The 18,613-nt window shown below is 39.0% G+C and overlaps 1 protein-coding gene across 2 annotated transcripts; it reads left to right on the forward strand.

Moving 5' to 3' along the window:
- Positions 1 to 379: 379 nt before the first annotated feature.
- On the forward strand, positions 380 to 17,677 carry PABPC1 (poly(A) binding protein cytoplasmic 1). Of its 2 annotated transcripts, none has more exons than XM_054512529.2 (15): positions 380 to 1,079; positions 4,193 to 4,386; positions 4,590 to 4,705; positions 6,974 to 7,113; positions 8,692 to 8,786; positions 9,096 to 9,233; positions 9,432 to 9,527; positions 12,298 to 12,570; positions 12,791 to 12,881; positions 13,911 to 14,021; positions 14,106 to 14,260; positions 14,935 to 15,019; positions 15,458 to 15,588; positions 16,343 to 16,436; positions 17,229 to 17,677. In XM_054512529.2, the coding sequence occupies exons 1-14, from the start codon at positions 887 to 889 to the stop codon at positions 16,433 to 16,435; spliced, it is 1,911 nt and encodes a 636-aa protein (XP_054368504.1). In that variant the 5' UTR covers positions 380 to 886; the 3' UTR covers position 16,436; positions 17,229 to 17,677. The 2 variants fall into 2 exon arrangements, with proteins under 2 accessions (XP_054368504.1, XP_045752107.1); XM_045896151.3 differs by having other exon boundaries at positions 6,974 to 7,104.
- Positions 17,678 to 18,613: the final 936 nt, after the last annotated feature.

Raw genomic sequence — 18,613 nt, forward strand, 5'->3', positions numbered from 1 at the left:
GTGGAGGTGGGGGCGGGGTGTGTGGAAGGAGAGGCCGTCCCACCCGACTCCTCTGAGATCCACCCGCGAGCCAGCCCTCCCCTCCCCCACGAGCCCTATGCAGCGCAGGCCCCGCCCCCGGCCGCGGCGCGTGCGCAGAAGCCCCGCCCCTCCGCCCCAGCCCCACCCCCACACCCGCAGCAGCCGCCGCCGCCACCTCTCCCTTCCTCTCTGCTCTTTCCTCCTCCTGTTTTCTCTTCCCTCCTCCCCCTCGCCTCCTTTTCTCCTCCTCCTCCGGCGCTGACGCTCGCGTAGGGCCCTGGCGTCAGACGCGCGGGGGCGGGGCGAGTGCGGCGGGGGGTATAAGTAGAGGGTGCAGGAGGCGGTGCTTCCCCTTCTCCCCGGCGGTTAGTGCTGAGAGTGCGGAGTGTGTGCTCCGGGCTCGGAACACACATTTATTATTAAAAAAATCCAAAAAAAATCTAAAAAAATCTTTTAAAAAACCCAAAAAAATTTACAAAAAATCCGCGTCTCCCCCGCCGGAGACTTTTATTTTTTTTTTTCCTCTTTTATAAAATAACCCGGTGAAGCAGCCGAGACCGACCCGCCCGCCCGCCCGCGGCCCCGCAGCAGCTCCAAGAAGGAACCAAGAGACCGAGGCCTTCCCGCTGCCCGGACCCGACACCGCCACCCTCGCTTCCCAGCCGGCAGCCAACAGCCAGCAGCTAGCGGCAGCCGATCGACCCCGTTCTGCGGCCGTTGAGTAGTTTTCGATTCCGGTTGATTTTTGTCCCTCTGCGCTTGCCCCCGCTCCCCTCCCCCCGGCTCCGGCCCCCGGCCCCAGCACTCGCTCTCCTCCTCTCACGGAAAGGTCGCGGCCTGTGGCCCTGCGGGCAGCCGTGCCGAGATGAACCCCAGCGCCCCCAGCTACCCCATGGCCTCGCTCTACGTGGGGGACCTACACCCCGACGTGACCGAGGCGATGCTCTACGAGAAGTTCAGCCCGGCCGGGCCCATCCTCTCCATCCGGGTCTGCAGGGACATGATCACCCGCCGCTCCTTGGGCTACGCGTATGTGAACTTCCAGCAGCCGGCGGACGGTGAGAGCCGGGCCCGGCGGGCGGGCGGGCGGGCGGCCATGAGGCGCAGGCGGCGGCGGGCGGGCTAGGCCGGCGGGCCCCGGGGAGGGGGCGGGAGGGCATGTCACCCCCTGAGGGCCGGCGGGGAGAGGCTCAGGCGCCGGGACCCCTGCTCCCCGTGCCCGCGGGGAGCCGCGCTGCCGGCAGCCGCACGCCTGGCCACTTCCTCCTCTGCGACCATTTTCTCGGCCTCAGCCGCTCTCAAACTTTAGGGTGATGACGCGCCGGCAGGGTGGGTGAGATTGGGTGCTTACACCGCGCTCCCGCCAGTAGCCGCGGGATTCTGGGGCGTCGGGAGCCGAGCCCCTTTCTCTGGTAATAGGTGGAGGCGCTCGCACCACCCCGGGCTCTTGCCGGCGCCCCAGGACGCGGAGGAAGTGCGATTCGGTGCTCGAAAAATACCACGTGTTGAACCCTGTAACCTCACAGGCCCGAGGCCTGTTTCTGCTACTGGCCCAATCGCCTGGGGGAGCCACAGGGCCTTAGAATAAAGTTAATTTGGTGATGTGGTGGTCCTCAGGTTTCTGATTGCATTCTTAATAACTTGTCAGGAACCGATGGCTCTAGAAATGTAAATTACCAGTGAGACGCGCATTTGGGGTTTTCCCCGAGTTCAGGCGTTTCTCACTAATAGTAACAGGGTGGTGGGAGCAGAGGATGTGGAGGATGACCCTTTTGAAATACACTGTTTTCTCAGGCAGTGTAGATTATTTCAGTTTTTTTATCCAAATTAGATTCGTAATACTGGTAATTCAGAATATTTTTTCCCTTCTCAAATAGTTCTGTGCTTTTGAGAGGTTTTCCTTAAAAAAAACGTATTCACCAATTTTGGCTGCAAACTTCCGAGTGTAGGGTGGACTGGACCATTATACTTAATGGCATTCAAGTAGTAAAGGTTTCTTTAATTTTTAAAGTGGTCGAGAAAATCCGTACATCATGGGGAATTGAACAAAATAACAGTAAGTTTGAAATTCATGGAGGAAAAAATGTGGCTAACCTTATCTTTTTATTTTGAAGTTAAACAGTTCACGAAAAACAAAATTTGGCAAACAGATAATGTGGCGTGATGAGTTGCCAGGATTTTCTTTTGTATTTGGATCAGTTGACTTCCAAAAGTCAGATTCACTCAATTTTATGGCCCAATTTTGCTTTTTTCCCCCAAGCTGCTTGAATACATGTCAACTAACATAGAATATAAGGAATTTACTTTTAAATTTTTAATTAAGTTCACTCGAACTTAATTCTAGTTCAGTAGAACTGAAGTTACTTAATGATAGCATTTCACTAGGTAAAGTTAATATCAAGATTTGGGGTAGGCATACTACTGTTGAGTGACACAGAGCCAGAAGTTGTAAAACTGCACTGCAGGTTTCCTGCCCTTTTGCTCTGTAAGCAGTGGCTCCAGATGTCACTCCATAACAATTTTTCCCAACTCTGGATGAGATTTACTGCTGAATGAAAGCTAAAGATTAGGGAAGATAACTTTGGGACAGGTAATCATAATCTGAAGTTGACAGAAAACTTGAACAAATCCTAAAGACCATAAAATGTAACTTTTGGAAGTGGCTGTTATTCTTTCCAAGAAAGCTTAACAATTTTAAAACAAAACCCAATTTTTAAAATTTCTTGTGATTTGAAAAGTTGAACTTCAGGTTACCATGGTTACAGTACACTGTATGTATTCTCAGTCTATACCAGTAGACCAGTTCTGTAACTGCTCAAAAGAAGATAGCATTTTTTTCATATTAGATTTGTTTGGTTTCTATATGTACAAATTACCGTCTTGCCAAATACTTTTTTCAGTGGTTTTCTCTTTACCTATTTACTGTAACATTGATGGACGCGTAGACTAGCTCCTGAAAGTGACCAGTTTCCAATTTACAGGAAGAGGTGACTCATTCAAAAGACGCTCGGGCAAAGTCAGCTAAAAAACTAGGGGAGCTGAGTAGGTGTGGTCAGTTGATAATGAGCTGACAGCTGATTGTCACTATCTTCTAGAAACTGGAGCTTTCATTTATAAAAAGAAGTGGCCGGAAAATTTGTCCTCTCAATAACTTTACAGTTACATTGGCATGGAATTTTTGGATATTGGTGTTTCAGGGCTTCAAATGGACTATGCTTTTTCCCTCTTAGACCTAATGTTTTTTACTTAAGAATATATTTTTCCATGGAAAGTCTCAAATTATTTAATAAGTGCTTCATGGTAGAGATGCACATAATTCAATCCTTCATAGACCCTGAAATCATAGGGTAGATTTTGAAATTTTCTAGCACTGTGCAGAAATAATTGATTAACTGATCAGTTCTTAAGTAAATCAATGACTGAAGAAAAAAGTGGTTTTATATGTCAAGAAAGCTTTAATGAGTGAATTGTGAATATTATATAGACCTGGTACTGCAAAATTTCTGTATTTATTATACAGCTAAGTATGCCCAACCTCACATTAAATTTTTGAGGGCCTGATTAAAATCTTGATCCGAATGGATATCATCTTTCTTTTTTTTTTTACATAGTAATAGGAAGTTGTGCCATGAGTCACTGAAATCACCCAGCTCCCAAAATCCAGGGACTTTTATCTATTTATTTTTAAATGGACTAATTTTTGTAGAATATTGGCTATGGTAAGCAATGAAAAGATTGATTTTGACAAGTAATAAGGGAAGAAGTTAAAATGCTTAAAATCTAAAAGCTCTTAAGTCTGGATAATTTACAATTACTTAATATCTTTTATATTGCTCATTAAGCAAATTGTATGTGAAGGGGTATCTTGATTTTATGTTGACTAGGAACCAAAAGGAGATTTTAAATTTATGATAGTTAAAGGAAAAGATGTTTCAGAAATACATTGGTGATATGTCATCTGTTAACATGGGAAGTTTGAGGTTTCTGGTAATTGTCTTTTTTAGTATTATACAATTTAAATCTAGACTAGTGTGAGGTAAGGTCCAGCAATCTTGAAATTTAAAGAGGTAGAGGGACTGTGTGCCCAACCACTTTCCCCATAATAATTTATATAATTTTTAGTGGCCTATAAATGTTTTGAAGTAATACTCCGAACATGTCTTTCTTGCAGCGGAGCGTGCTTTGGACACCATGAATTTTGATGTTATAAAGGGCAAGCCAGTACGCATCATGTGGTCTCAGCGTGATCCATCACTTCGCAAAAGTGGAGTGGGCAACATATTCATTAAAAATTTGGACAAATCCATTGATAATAAAGCACTGTATGATACATTTTCTGCTTTTGGTAACATCCTTTCATGTAAGGTAAGCAAAAATGTGACAGGTAAACATTTACAGTGTTTTACCTTCTTGTAGTTTATTCCTTAAAAGAGCCACCATGCTGTCTGTTAATGGTAGTTTTATTTCCCAAATACCCAGGCTAGGAGGCTGACAAGTTCTCTCTGAACACTGGAAAAAATGCTGAATCAATAGCAAGTAATGAAAAATTGGTATCCATTTTTCCCTAGGTGGTTTGTGATGAAAATGGTTCCAAAGGTTATGGATTTGTACATTTTGAGACACAGGAAGCAGCTGAAAGAGCTATTGAAAAAATGAATGGGATGCTTCTAAATGATCGCAAAGTGTAAGTATAAATAGTTAATCATATTTCAAATCTGTTTTTAATAGTCCAATTCATTTTACAAGTTAATACATTTGTGCTGTTAAAGAGATTCAGCTGGAGTGAAAATAATAAACCACATCTTGGTAGATTTTATCATTGTGTTTTCTCCTTGTTTGTTGTAACATACGAATAACAGTGAATTAATACAATTGGTCAACATTCAAGTGAAAAAGAAAAAGAAGATAAGTATACTGAGATACAAAGCTTTTTCAAAATAAGTGCATAGTTGAAAAACTAGGAATCTATAGACAGAAACTTTTAATCATAATTCCTGACGTAGTCATTGACCCATTTTATATTTGAGGAAACTGAGGCTAAATGTATTTACATGATGGTTCAACAGATGAGCTGGGATATAAACCCAGTGGTCTAAATTCAGAATCTAAGTTGGCTCTTTACTTGGCCATACTACTACAATTTATTTATTTATTTATTTTAAGATTTTATTTATTTTTTTGTCAGAGCACAAGCGGGGGGAGCGGCAGGCAGAGCAGGTAGAGAGAGAAGTAGGCTCTCTGCCAAGCAAAGAGCCCGATGTGGGACTTGATCCCAGGATGCTGGGATCATGACCTGAGCCGAAGGCAGACGCTTAACCGACTGAGCCACCCAGGCATCCCACTACTACAATTTATTGATGGACTTGTTGTTTGTTTTACCTTTTCACCTTCCTTCACCCATTTAAAAGTAAAGTAGAATTAAACCAGAAATCTTCATCATTAATCTATCCTGAGATAAACTTTTTTTTTAAAGTTGCAAACTTTTTATATAATGGCACTGATAAAACCTATGAGACTTTCTGCTGCAGGTTATAAAATTAAGATTTTATGAGCCCAAAGAAATCTAAAATTTTTTATCGTTAGTGCCAGTGGATTTTGTTTAATTATCTAGACAAATTCAGCTGTAAGGTCATCTTATAAAATATCTGAGTTGGGATTGGTTTTTCTTACAACTCCACTGCATCACTCTTAAGGTGTGGTTCTTATAAATCACTTCATTAAGTGCTGTGGTCAATCTGTACATGGAGGGATCATTACGCACATGGTGTTACCTATTTGAATTTTGTGTCACTGCATGATTAAGGAAAGACTGTAATGTGTAAAGAACTCAAATAAGTGTAAGAAACCAGCAGTTCCTCAATGTGAACAATGTTTACAAATGCTAATTGTTAGAAGTAGTACATCCTTTTTTTTTTTTAATAGTACATCTTTGAGAGAAATATTGAGCATCGTTAATATTAGAAGATGAAAATATCTTACAGTTTGTCTATCAATGTGTTTGGGGACGGGGAAGAATGTCCAGCATTGGTGGGGGTCTAGATTATTAAATAAAGACTTAACTTATTGCTGTTTTGAGTATAAAATAGTATAACCCTTTTGGAAAACAGTTTGTATATATAAACTTAAGGTCATTTCTATGCCTTTTGAACTATCATGATTTCTGCGACTCTATCGTAAGAACATATAACAGAAAGGCTCATTAAGTTCCAGCATTATTAACAAAAGCATAAAGTTGTGATACCCACAATGGAATAGTATGTTCTTATTGAGAACGTTTGTAAAGCTAATAGCATGGAGAAGCACCACAGTATGGGTGGGGTGGGGAAGGTTAAGGAATAAAATCACAGGTATCTGCATTAAAACAAAAAGACTTAGGAAAAGTTGGTCATGATTTGGGTGGTATCATGGAAGATGGTTTTTTACTTTATTGTCTATTACAATAGTCTTTAATGACATGTACTACTTTTATATTAGGGGAAAACTAAATTTTTAAAACATTTAGTTGATAATGCTGCAGAGAAAATTTGCCAAGCTGTTATGTATTAAGAGTACAGAATTCAGAAGTTTAAATTTCCATTTTAGGAGATCACAAACGATGTGCAAGGGCCACTTTGAAATAGCAACGATGAAAGCTTTTATGTCTTTTCCTTGGCATGGTTCGTGTGTTACTCCCCCTCATTTATATTGATAGGCATGATCTCTTTAACCCTGGGTTGCTAGAAGGAAGGGAGGGAAGTGTGTATGAAGAAAAATGCTTCCTTTTTTCTTGTAGTTAAGAGGTTTGTTCTTATTTTATGCTTCCATTTTTTCACTTCAGGCACTTGTTTTTACTGTGCTCTTTATTCGAGATTCTGAAATTATCAGTAACAGTTACAAAATCAACCATCAGGCTTAATTAATCTGAACTTAATAAAATAGAACCTAATTTTATAGTCCTTACATATTTTATTAGATTTGTTGGACGATTTAAGTCTCGTAAAGAACGAGAAGCAGAACTCGGAGCTAGGGCAAAAGAGTTCACCAATGTTTACATCAAGAATTTTGGAGAAGATATGGATGATGAGCGCCTTAAGGATCTCTTTGGCAAGTTTGGTAATGTGTCTGAATTAAATTTTTACACTCAAAGTTCTGAGTAATTGCTCAACATTAGTTTTGGCTAATACTTTATACTAAAGTGAATGAAATGAACTTAATACGGTATTTAAAAATAATTGTCATTATCTGGATTAAACTACTGATAGTCCATTATACTACAAAGTAGTATATAAATAAAGGTTAATAGTGTTGTATTAGCACAGTAAGGTGTGACTGCCTAATTGGAACAGATTTTAAAAGGTTATGCTACAGTAAAAAATTGGGCTGGATTTATGCACTTAAAGATCCCATCCCATCAGAGGCATGCACATGACACAGCCAACTTGGGTTGGAATGCAGTCTTTAGTTATGGGACAGGAAAGCTGGCCAGCTTTAGGGTATTTGGCCAGTCTTAAAAACCTCATGTTTGAGCAATTTGAAACAATGACATTCAAAGACAAAGCCAGAGATCCTGATTCCCGTGATATCTCCTTGGGATGGCCTTCTGAATCCACGGGATCTTAATTTGTTTCTTGCATTTCAAATTAACTTAATTAAATTTTAAATCCGTGAAGTGTAAGCAGCCTCACTTTAGATAGCTGTAACTGATTAGAAGATGAACTTTAAATTGAACGCTTTTGCAGGTGATTTGCTTTTCCCTTATCATTTGTTGAACTTATTAAGTAGGTGGCTTTTTTTTTTTTTTTTGAGCACCTCAAATGATACAGAATTAGAAAATCTAATACCTTATTGCCGATCTGGCATGCCACATTGAACCCGCCACTCTTTGGGCAAAAAACTTGCCCTTTCACCCAAGATAAATTGTGTCTTGCATCTTACTCCAAATTCTCTTTAGTGACTGGTTGTATATTTCATCTGTCTTTTTTAATTAGAAGCTGTTTCTAAAGTTGAATATTGTTAATCAATGATCCCAAATGAGTAATGCTATGTGAGGTGACCACCAATATGTAAATTTGTCAAATATTTTTTTGGCTATTTCTCATAGAGATTGGAAGTACAGCTTTAGGACTAGAGGTACATTCAAAAGAAACTATCTGTGCCCATATATCTTCCATATTCTTTGTAATGAAATATGCTTTTTAACCTTTTCTGGCCCCACCTACCTGAGATAATACCCACCTCAGTTAAGTGTCTTTTTCACTTGGGAGGATTGGGGCATGTGTCTTCAAATATGTGCTACTTCCTCCAAGTAATACTGTGTTTTGCCAAGGGTCAAACCCTGTATTCCCTCCACTCTCAATTGAAAGTCAAATGGGCCAAGGGTTAAGAAAATCTTATTTCTTAATTCTGATGTCAAAAAATTAAATTGTTGGCTAAAAAAAAGCAAATCTGTTTTGCACTAAGAATAAAATTTCATCCTTCACAATGGTCTAACACATGTACCTCCTTAAATGGAGGGAGAAGTGTTTCAGGAAATAGAGTACTTAGCTTCTTAGTAGAAATACAAGGTCTTTGAAGAAACTATTTTTTAATTTTTATTTTTTTCATGGCTTTGTTTTTGTGTGTCGAAATTTAAAATGTATAAACTAAATGTTGTGTGGAATACCTTTGAATCATTTAAAAAAATTTTTTTAGGACCTGCCTTAAGTGTGAAAGTAATGACTGATGAAAGTGGAAAATCCAAAGGTTTTGGATTTGTAAGCTTCGAAAGGCATGAAGATGCACAGAAAGTAAGACTCAAATATACTAACTAAAGATAGTATGAATTTCCTGTATTTTATAAGGGAGATGATAGGTTTCCTTGCCCTCATACTGAAGTGTACATGCATTACGTTGGCTATCTTACATGTATTCTTTTGACCTACTTGCATTTTGTGTATTAGTTTTGGGGGTATAAATTGGGAATTTATATTCCCAAAACATTGAAGCCAAGTTTTTATGAAGGGTCCATGTTCAGCATTCGTAACCTAACACAATTTCTTGATAAATGAATTTCTCTACTGCAAGTTAGTAATTAAAATTTCTGTGATTTCTATAAGGCTGTGGATGAGATGAATGGAAAGGAGCTCAATGGAAAACAAATTTACGTTGGTCGAGCTCAGAAAAAAGTGGAACGGCAGACGGAACTTAAACGCAAATTTGAACAGATGAAGCAAGATAGGATCACCAGATACCAGGTTCATTTTTAATTGACAAGCAAAATAAGACAGGGATGAGGAAACCTATTTTACGTTCATTTCAGTTACTGCCAGGTAACTGGAGGGTTTGTGAGGGGGTAAGGAGAAGAAACATGGGATAAAAATACTAGGAAGTGTGCTTAAGTACCACTGTGGTTTTCTTTTTCTTTTTCTACAGTTTCTTTTTCTTTTTTTTAGGGTGTTAACCTTTATGTGAAAAATCTTGATGATGGTATTGATGATGAACGTCTCCGGAAAGAGTTTTCTCCTTTTGGTACAATCACTAGTGCAAAGGTAAAGCGTATGGTATTTTAAGATTTGGGGAATATTCATGCCCATTGATAATGCATATGTAAATTTCACATTAATATGCCAGAGTATTTTTCTTATTTTGTAAAATGAATACTCACATTGGTTTGTTTTTTTTCTTCCAAAAAAGTCAGTCTTTTTTTTTTCCTTCCTTTTCTGGAAATCAAGTTTTTGCCTCATTGCTCACAGACATTCAAATTTGAAGTAGATGTTGTAGCCTTGGTGGTTTATTTTTTGCAGGGGATGAGTTCTGAATTCTTCCTGAGGAAGGCTGCATTCGTTGACCATAGTTAGTGATTGATCCTCACATAATATGCATTGTTCTACTCTTTTCAACTATTTTCCTGGTTAAAAGTGGCAATTTATTACGGAACTATAATTGTTATCGGGCAAATTTATATTCACTTACACAATTCATTCTGGGGAGTCAAACTTTTAAGTCCCCTAGCAGTAAAGATAGATTTTCTTTCACTTGAAATCAAAAATGAAGAATTACAGTAGTATGATTCTATTCTGAATTCTGGGATTTTGATTTAAGAACCTCTGTTCAGGTGTTTTTTTCTGACGTCCATGGTCCAAGAATTCTCTGTATGTAAAGCTTTGTGCATATGTATTTTGGGGTATGGTAGGGTGTCTAAAACTTCAGATTCTCAAGAGTACAGGAAAAATTAAAATTCAGTGCTCCGGAATGACCTCGTGGCTGATCTTCCTACTCATCTTTTCCTGGCAACTTGATTAAGGAAGCTTCTGTGATAGGAAATGTTAGGGGCATGCTAGATGAATACAAATAAAAATGAAGAGATGGGGTTACCTTGTGTTTTAGCCTATGCTTTTGAGTACTTGGAGTATTGCTAGAATTTACTCCTGGGTGTCTTTACCCTTAGTGTGTTCCCTGAAAGTTGTTGAAGTTGAATATTGTGCATCAGATTTTAAAGTCCTTTTTGGATCATAATATCACACCTTGGTGGCAAGGATGTGAAAATTTGGCAAGAGTTTATTCTGGAGGAAGAGGTCCTGTGTTAGTAATGCTTGCTGAGAAAAAATATCAAAGCAGAAAGGTAAAAAGTGAAAGGTGATTTCCCATATCTCCCATTTGGGTGTCCTTCCCAGATAATCTTTCATGTTTGTCCAAATGCTCTTTGTAGATGTATAAACAATTTTTAGAAGACCAGGATCGTACTATACAGATTCTGTGACTTGCAGTTTTACTTAACAGTAGGTCTAGATACATATATTCATTTCAGGCTTTTTTTTTCCCCCCCTAAGGTGCTAGTATTCATTATATAGATATACCGTAACTTATTTTACTGTAACCTATATTGATAAACATTTGGGTTGCTTTGTGTGTTTCCACTGTTAGACCCACCATTCTAATAAACATATCTTTGCAAAAATGCCAGTTTTTCTAAAGTTCTAGAATTAAAATAGCTGGTTAGTGGGTATATTTAAAAATGATACAACCAAATTGTCCCAGAAGGCTGGACAAATTCCTGCTAGTCTTGTCAATTTAGTAGAAAGTGGTATACATCTTTTCCAGTGGTGGACCTGCCTTTTATATGTTGACTACTTCTGCCTGTTTGCATATTTTTATATTAGATTGGTTGTCTTTTTATTGATTGGAGAGATTTTATGTCAGCCTTTTTTTTCAATTGCAAATATTCTCTCCCAGTCTTTAACTTAGGACTTCGGGAGTTTTTTGTCATCTTTCCCCATATTTTTGCATTTTATGTTCAGATTCAGAATCTGTTTGGCAATTTGATTTTTCAGTGTGATATGAATGAGAAATGTGACTTAATTCTCGGTTGTCTCAATGTACTGTATACTGTATAATGTAAAGTCCATTTTTTCTGTGTTATTTTAAAATGTTAACTTTAACACACTAAATTCCCATAACTGCATGGGTGGGTATGTTTTAGGGTCTAGTTTTAGGTACAATTGACATATTCAGGTGTATAACATAATGAGGTTTGTGTTGTATATGTTGTGAAATGATCATAATCCATCACTATACATAGTTAACAAAATTGCATTCCCAGGATTTAATTTATAGCTGGGAGTTTGTACTTTTTAATTGATTTCCCCTGCTCACCTCCCTCTGCCTCCAGCAACCATGAGCTCAGTTTTCTTTTTGGTTTTTGGTGTTGTGTTTTGATTCCACTTATAAGTGAGGTCATTGGACTGTTTCCTGTTTGTCCTGTGCTACCATATACCGTTGAATGTAGTTGTAGAACATGCTTATGTATATTGCAGGGCTAGTGAGGAGTTCTTTGCATCTCGTCATTGATCCTTTAGAAGATCTTTTCAGTATTTGAAAGCTTCCTCCTGGCCAATATTTATGGCCCTTTTGGTCTTGAATGTGAAATTTTTATTTTGAAATGTGGATGTTCTAAGATTCAGCTGCTCCCCCTTCCCCACTAAAGAATAGTAAAGCACCTTGTCAACTTGAATTGCTAAAATTTTAGTAGGGGCCTTGGTTGTATCATTCAGATTACTTAAACCTTAATATTCTGTTGACAATCTAAAATCTTAGCACATTTGCTGTCTTATGTCTGTCTACCTCTTTACTTTCTCTTGCTTGGCTGAGATGCGTGTGTATAGCTTGCCCTTAATATTTAGGTATTAAGGAAAAATTGTGGAAAAAAATGAAAGCATTAACAGTGTTTACTTATTTGAGTCAGTAGCTGAATTGTTAATAGTAATGCTCTCAGAGCCTCATTCTGTCATTGAATTAACTTTTTTTTTTGTCTTTTAATAGGTTATGATGGAGGGTGGTCGCAGCAAAGGGTTTGGTTTTGTATGTTTCTCCTCCCCAGAAGAAGCCACAAAAGCAGTTACAGAAATGAATGGTAGAATTGTGGCCACCAAGCCCTTGTATGTAGCTTTAGCTCAGCGCAAAGAAGAGCGCCAGGCTCACCTCACTAACCAGTATATGCAGAGAATGGCAAGTGTAAGAGCTGTGCCCAATCCTGTAATCAACCCCTACCAGCCAGCACCTCCTTCAGGTTACTTCATGGCAGCTATCCCACAGGTATGTTTCAGAAGAGAATAAAAACCTTATACAGGTTTTCAGTTTTGGTCATTTTTAGTGTCTGTGCCCTCCATAAAGGCCTAAGATTGAAACATGTGAATTGTGATTAAGCTTGAAAAAATGCTTTGAGTGTAAGGACTTGCTGAATGTTCTCAGAGTATATAGCTAGCTGCAATATTGCTTTTTTTCATTACATGATACGTCTGTTTGCTTTCTACAGACTCAGAACCGTGCTGCATACTATCCTCCTAGCCAAATTGCTCAACTAAGACCAAGTCCTCGCTGGACTGCTCAGGGTGCCAGACCTCATCGTAAGCCTTTTGTTTTTAATTAAGGTTGTGAATTATTTGGACTAAAAATATGTGATATACTGTTATATTTCAACAGTATATTAACTGTTGCTTTTCGTAACTTAGGCTTATGGGTGTTCATTTTGGGGATCGTAGTATTTTTTTTCCTTTTTTTATTATGTTAATCACCATACATTACATCATTAGTTTTTGATGTAGTTTTCCATGATTCATTGTTTGCATATAACACCCAGTGCTCCATGCAGTACGTGCCCTCTTTAATACGCATCACCAGGCTAACCCATCCTCCCACTCCCCTCCCCTCTAGAACCCTCAGTTTGTTTCTGAGTCCATCATCTCTCATGCTTTGTCTCCCCCTCCAATTCTCCCCCCTTCATTTTTCCCTTCCTGCTATCTTTTTTTTTTTTTAACATATAATGTATTATTTGTTTCAGAGGTACAGGTCTGTGATTCAACAGTCTTACACAATTCCCAGCACTCACCATAGCACACACCCTCCCCAGTGTCTATCAGTCACCCAGCCACCCTATTCCTCCCACCAGGATCCTCGTATTTTTTAAGAAGAATCCTAAAATGCCTCATCCTTCCTCTCTTATTGAGACAGTAATTTCCATGCTGGTTTGATTTTCTTTTCTAAGTTTGGGGATGGATCCAACTCTTAATTTTGTATTTGGTTAGGCAGTAGTTTTAAAAAATCCTGTTCCATGTGTGAGGGTCAGAGTCCTGGCATGTTTAGCCTTGCCTTGTGGCCGGTGCTCTGTTGCAGCAGCACTTGGAGCCAGGTGTGTGTGTCATGTTCAGAGAGTAAGAAGTCCTTGTTCTTCTGAATGTATGGTTTTTTTACGTATTCATTCTCTGGCCTGGGAAGTCTGGGGAAATGGCAGGTGAGAGACTTAGCTTTAAAACACGATATTTGCATTTAGTCACTCTTCGTTCCTTTGTTCAAATCTCAGCTGTTACAACAAAGCATTGAACACTTCCAGTGCGTTTTTTCCCAGTTAACGTGTGTTCTCATATCTTTAAATGTAGCATTCCAAAATATGCCCGGTGCTATCCGCCCAGCCGCTCCTAGACCACCATTTAGTACCATGAGACCAGCTTCTTCACAGGTTCCACGAGTCATGTCGACACAGCGTGTTGGTAAGCCTTAACACTTTCTGTGAAAATTGATTTCCAGTTTGAAAAAGCAAGGTAAAAGTACAAAACCCCGTGTTTATTTTGTAGCTAACACATCAACACAGACGATGGGGCCACGTCCTGCGGCGGCCGCTGCCGCGGCAGCACCTGCTGTCCGCACCGTTCCACAGTATAAGTATGCTGCGGGAGTTCGCAATCCTCAACAGCATCTTAATGCACAGCCACAAGTTACCATGCAGCAGGTAGGCCTTTAATTTCTGTATAAAGATGGCAGTCCTTGGTTGCAGTCAAAGGAGCTGAAGACAATTACGAGAGCTGAAGCTATCTAGAACGTTGTGCTAATTGATGTCCCATTAATTGACTGTATGTAAAAATGTCTTATACTGTGGGAATTAGACAGGCATTCAGCATTCCTTACCCTGAATTATTTGTGTGCTTTGAGAGCTTTGTTAAGCATAGTTGTAAGGAAGAAAGGGTGAAATACAGTTTGTGAGGTTTAGCTCACCCTCTTTTTTTTGACCCCGAGACCCAAACTGTCATGAACATAATAGAAATAGAGCTCAAAAGAATACTCCGGGTAGAAAAGACTACCTTGGTCTGTACTTCTGAGGGACTCAGCTTCTCCTATTCATGTTTAGAGTGCAGTCTTCATCATTTAGTGATTTTTTTTTTTCTAGTGAGTATGTGCCATTACTTCTGGACTTAAAAGAATTTTTTAAAGCAATTTGAGGTGGGGAGAGGGAGAGAGCAAATCCCAAACAGACTCCCTCCTGAGCACGGAACCTGACACAGAGCTCAATCTCACCCCCCTGAGATCATGTCCTGAGCTGAAATCAAGAGTTGGATGCCTGACTGAGCCACCCAGACACCCCTACTTCTGTACTTTAAACTTAGGAAAATTCCTATTTTTTTCTAGCCTGCTGTTCATGTACAAGGTCAGGAGCCTTTGACTGCTTCCATGTTGGCATCTGCCCCTCCTCAAGAGCAAAAGCAAATGTTGGGTAAGTGCCTTTGTCCCACCTAGTCAGTTACAGAGAGACTAGAAAATGGGGAAGATACTTAGCTATCATTTTTAGGTACAAAAGTAGGCCTAAGGTTACAGGATTGGTCTGAACTGGCATGTCTGCTAAACTTCTTAGTAGTGTTCCAGGCTTTTAATTAAATACTTGGCTTTTGATGACTAGGATAATAGGGCATTATTTGCCATGGATCCCACTACATTTTTGGAGGAGGGAATTTGAAGTAAATGAAAAACATCAAGCACAGAATTAACTTCATTGCCTTGTGGTAGATCTTAATCAGTTTTTAACTATCAAAATGGTGGGTTTGGGGTTAGCATCTGTTTGCTATATACAAAAGTTAGGTTCTTCTCCCTAGTTCTAATAATGGTGGATGCCTTTACACTTCTGACTGAAGGAATTTTGTGTTTTTGTTCCTAGGTGAACGGCTCTTTCCTCTCATTCAAGCCATGCACCCTACTCTTGCTGGTAAAATCACTGGCATGTTGTTGGAGATTGATAATTCAGAACTTCTTCATATGCTTGAGTCTCCAGAGTCTCTCCGTTCTAAAGTAATTTAAATCTGTCATTTATCTAACAGCCTCTTACACTATGTATTCCAGGGCTTTTTGTAGAAACTTGAACATTACTAAGTGCTTTATATAAATCATGTACAGTTCTGAGTTTTATAAATTCTAGTCACCACCACCTATGGTGCTGTTATCCCCATTTTGTAATCTAGATGGGGAAACAAGTAATTGGGGGTTGAAAATGTACCCTGTGTTCACACAGCTAGGCAAAGACAGAGCTTGGTTTCCCCTCCAGCTTCTGTGCTGCTGTTTGTGAGGAGAGAGATGTTTGCCATTGTTTCTCAACTTTGGGGGCAGTTTTGGTGAGAGAGGAAGAAGCGCAAGAGGGTTCATAATTCTAGAATAGTGGTGGAGTGGAACCCCAAAGGATATGGATACAGTTGAAATGGTTTTGTTTTTGTTTTTTTTTTTAAGATTTTATTTATTTATTTATCAGAGAGAGAGAGAGCACAAGCAGGGGGGAGCGGCAGGCAGAGCGATAAGCAGGCTCCCCGCTGAGCAGGGAGCCCGATGCGGGACTTGATCCCAGGACACTGAGATCATGACCTGAGTGGAAGGCAGACGCTTAACCAACTGAGCCACCCCAGGCATCCCTTTTGTTTTGTTTTGAAAGCAGTTCTTTCACTTGCATATGAGGAAAGGAGTTTAGTTTGCCTTTGTTGGACATTTATATGTTGTTGTGAATTTGAAATTCTTCTAGTTACTCCTTTTCAGAGCCAGTTTGTTGTTTTTTTAGGTTGATGAAGCTGTAGCTGTACTACAAGCCCACCAAGCGAAAGAGGCTGCCCAGAAAGCAGTTAACAGTGCCACTGGTGTTCCAACTGTTTAAAGTGAGTGTTCCTCCCTGGGTTTATTGGTTTAAGCTTGTTTTTATCAGTTTGAGCATACTTTACAGAAATTCCTTTTACCATTAATACACATGTTGTATTGCTAACTTTTCAAAAAGAAGTAGAAATAGAAACTAAAATTTTATCTGTTAGCCTGGTTTTGACTTGAATTTTGAAATCCAAGCACCTTCAAACGTTTGTATTATAATTTGTATTAAATGGGCTTGGCTTTTTTGTGTACTTACTCTGCCAGGACTTTCATAGCTTATACCTTTCCTTGGGTTGCAATACTGACAGTTGCCCAGGGCCTGCACTCTTATCCTTCATTACTTCCAAGAAATGGGGTAATGGAGCTGTGTAGCCCAGACCAGAGATTGGGCAAAGCTTTTCTGTAAAGGACCAGATAGGAAATACTTAAGGATTTGTGGGCCATGTTGTCTATGTTGTAATTATTACAGTTTTAGTGTGAAAGAACTCCTAGACATTACATAAATGAAAAGTTGTGTCCGGGTGCCAATAAAACTTTACAAGAAACAGGCTGCAGACTGAATTTGGCCATGGGCTTTAAATTTGCTACTGACAGGTGCCAGTATTGGTCATCTTGTTTTGTTGTTGGTACTTGGCCATTTGCGTGCTATACACTTTAAATTTGCAGTGTTATGTTTGATACGTTTACATATTGTAGTATGATTGCCAGTGTAGTAATAACTAGCAGCCCTGTCACTTTATGTAATGATTATAATGATCCTAGCCTCTTGGCAAGTTTGATTACATTTTTTCTCCCTGCATTCACAGATTGATCAGGGACCACGAAAAGAAACTTGTGCTTCACCGAAGAAAAATATCTAAACATCGAAAAACTTAAACATTATGGAAAAAAAACATTGCAAAATATAAAATAAATAAAAAAAGGAAAGGAAACTTTGAACCTTATGTACCGAGCAAATGCCAGGTCTAGCAAACGTAATGCTAGTCCTAGATTACTTATTGATTTAAAAACAACAAAAAAAAACACAAAAAAATAGTAAAATATAAAAACAAATTAATGTTTTATAGACCCTGGGAAAAAGAATTTTCAGCAAAGTACAAAAATTTAAAGCATTCCTTTCTTTAATTTTGTAATTCTTTACTGTGGAATAGCTCAGAATGTCACTTCTGTTTTAAATAACAGAATTGATAACTGAGCAAGGAAATGTAATTTGGATTATAAAATTCTTGCTTTAATAAAAATTCCTTAAACAGTGCCCAGTGCTGTTATGCTATTTCATTTCTTTGTAATTGGTTTTGCACAAATAGGTGATAAGCTGGAATTGGCAGAAGAATTTCTTCCATGAAAAAGGTGCAGTTCAAGGGTATGGAAAAGGGGCACAAGAATTTCTCCAATTTGTTGTATGAATTTAGATTTCCATGTGAATTCTTGAACCAAGGTATATCTGTATTTAACGTTTTTTGAGATGATGCCAGTGTAAGGTTTCTAAGCTGGAAGTTAATTAGCTCAACCCCTCATCATATGGCGTGAAAAACAGTAACAGCACTGGCTCCTAAAGTTAGGATTAGTTTTAAGCCTTAGTTTTGAAAAGACCTTTAATTTGATAGGAAATTAAGTCACAATCATCAACTAATACCTTGTCCCCTAAAGTACTTGTGAAAATTCAGTTTTTGGGGTTCTACCTCTAGAAGATGGATTTAGAAAAAAAATACCCTTGGCAGTTAGAATACACTTTTGGAGAATGGTCTAGTTTTAATTTCTATTCCATTCTCCACATATACTACTAACAAAGTTAAGCTTTCTGAGTTGCACATCTGATATATCTAAGACCGTGCTAAAATTATTTCAACACCAGCTCTTGAGCAAATAATCCAGATAAAACCATGACTATGACAGTGTCATGCTTCTCTGCATGATGAAGCTTTTAATGCTTTTCACCTCAGCTGCTTCTCTTGAAACTCAAGATGTACATGTTAACCCCCACATACCCCTATGGCTTAAATACTACACCCAGTAGGCATTCTAATTCTTTTTATTTTGTCTGACCATAGACTCACCCTCTTAAGAGGCTGACAGAATACTTAGATGAAAACAATTTCTCTTAGTCACCATGAAAGCTTTTTCGATGCTTTAAGGCAGAAAAATATATACCACTTTTTCAAATTTGAATACAGAATGGTTCAAGCTTTGA

The sequence above is a fragment of the Mirounga angustirostris genome, unplaced genomic scaffold, assembly GCF_029215605.1.
Source record: "Mirounga angustirostris isolate CCGP_5_RB_7025 unplaced genomic scaffold, mMirAng1.0.hap1 SCAF_4, whole genome shotgun sequence".
NCBI lineage: Eukaryota > Metazoa > Chordata > Mammalia > Carnivora > Phocidae > Mirounga > Mirounga angustirostris.

Coding starts and splice junctions, on each gene's coding strand:
- PABPC1 (XM_054512529.2), top strand. CDS start 887: ATGAACCCCAGCGCCCCCAGCTACCCCATGGCCTCGCTCTACGTGGGG. Junction 4,387..4,589: donor GTAACATCCTTTCATGTAAG/GTAAGCAAAAAT, acceptor ATTTTTCCCTAG/GTGGTTTGTGATGAAAATGG. Junction 12,882..13,910: donor TCAGGGTGCCAGACCTCATC/GTAAGCCTTTTG, acceptor CTTTAAATGTAG/CATTCCAAAATATGCCCGGT.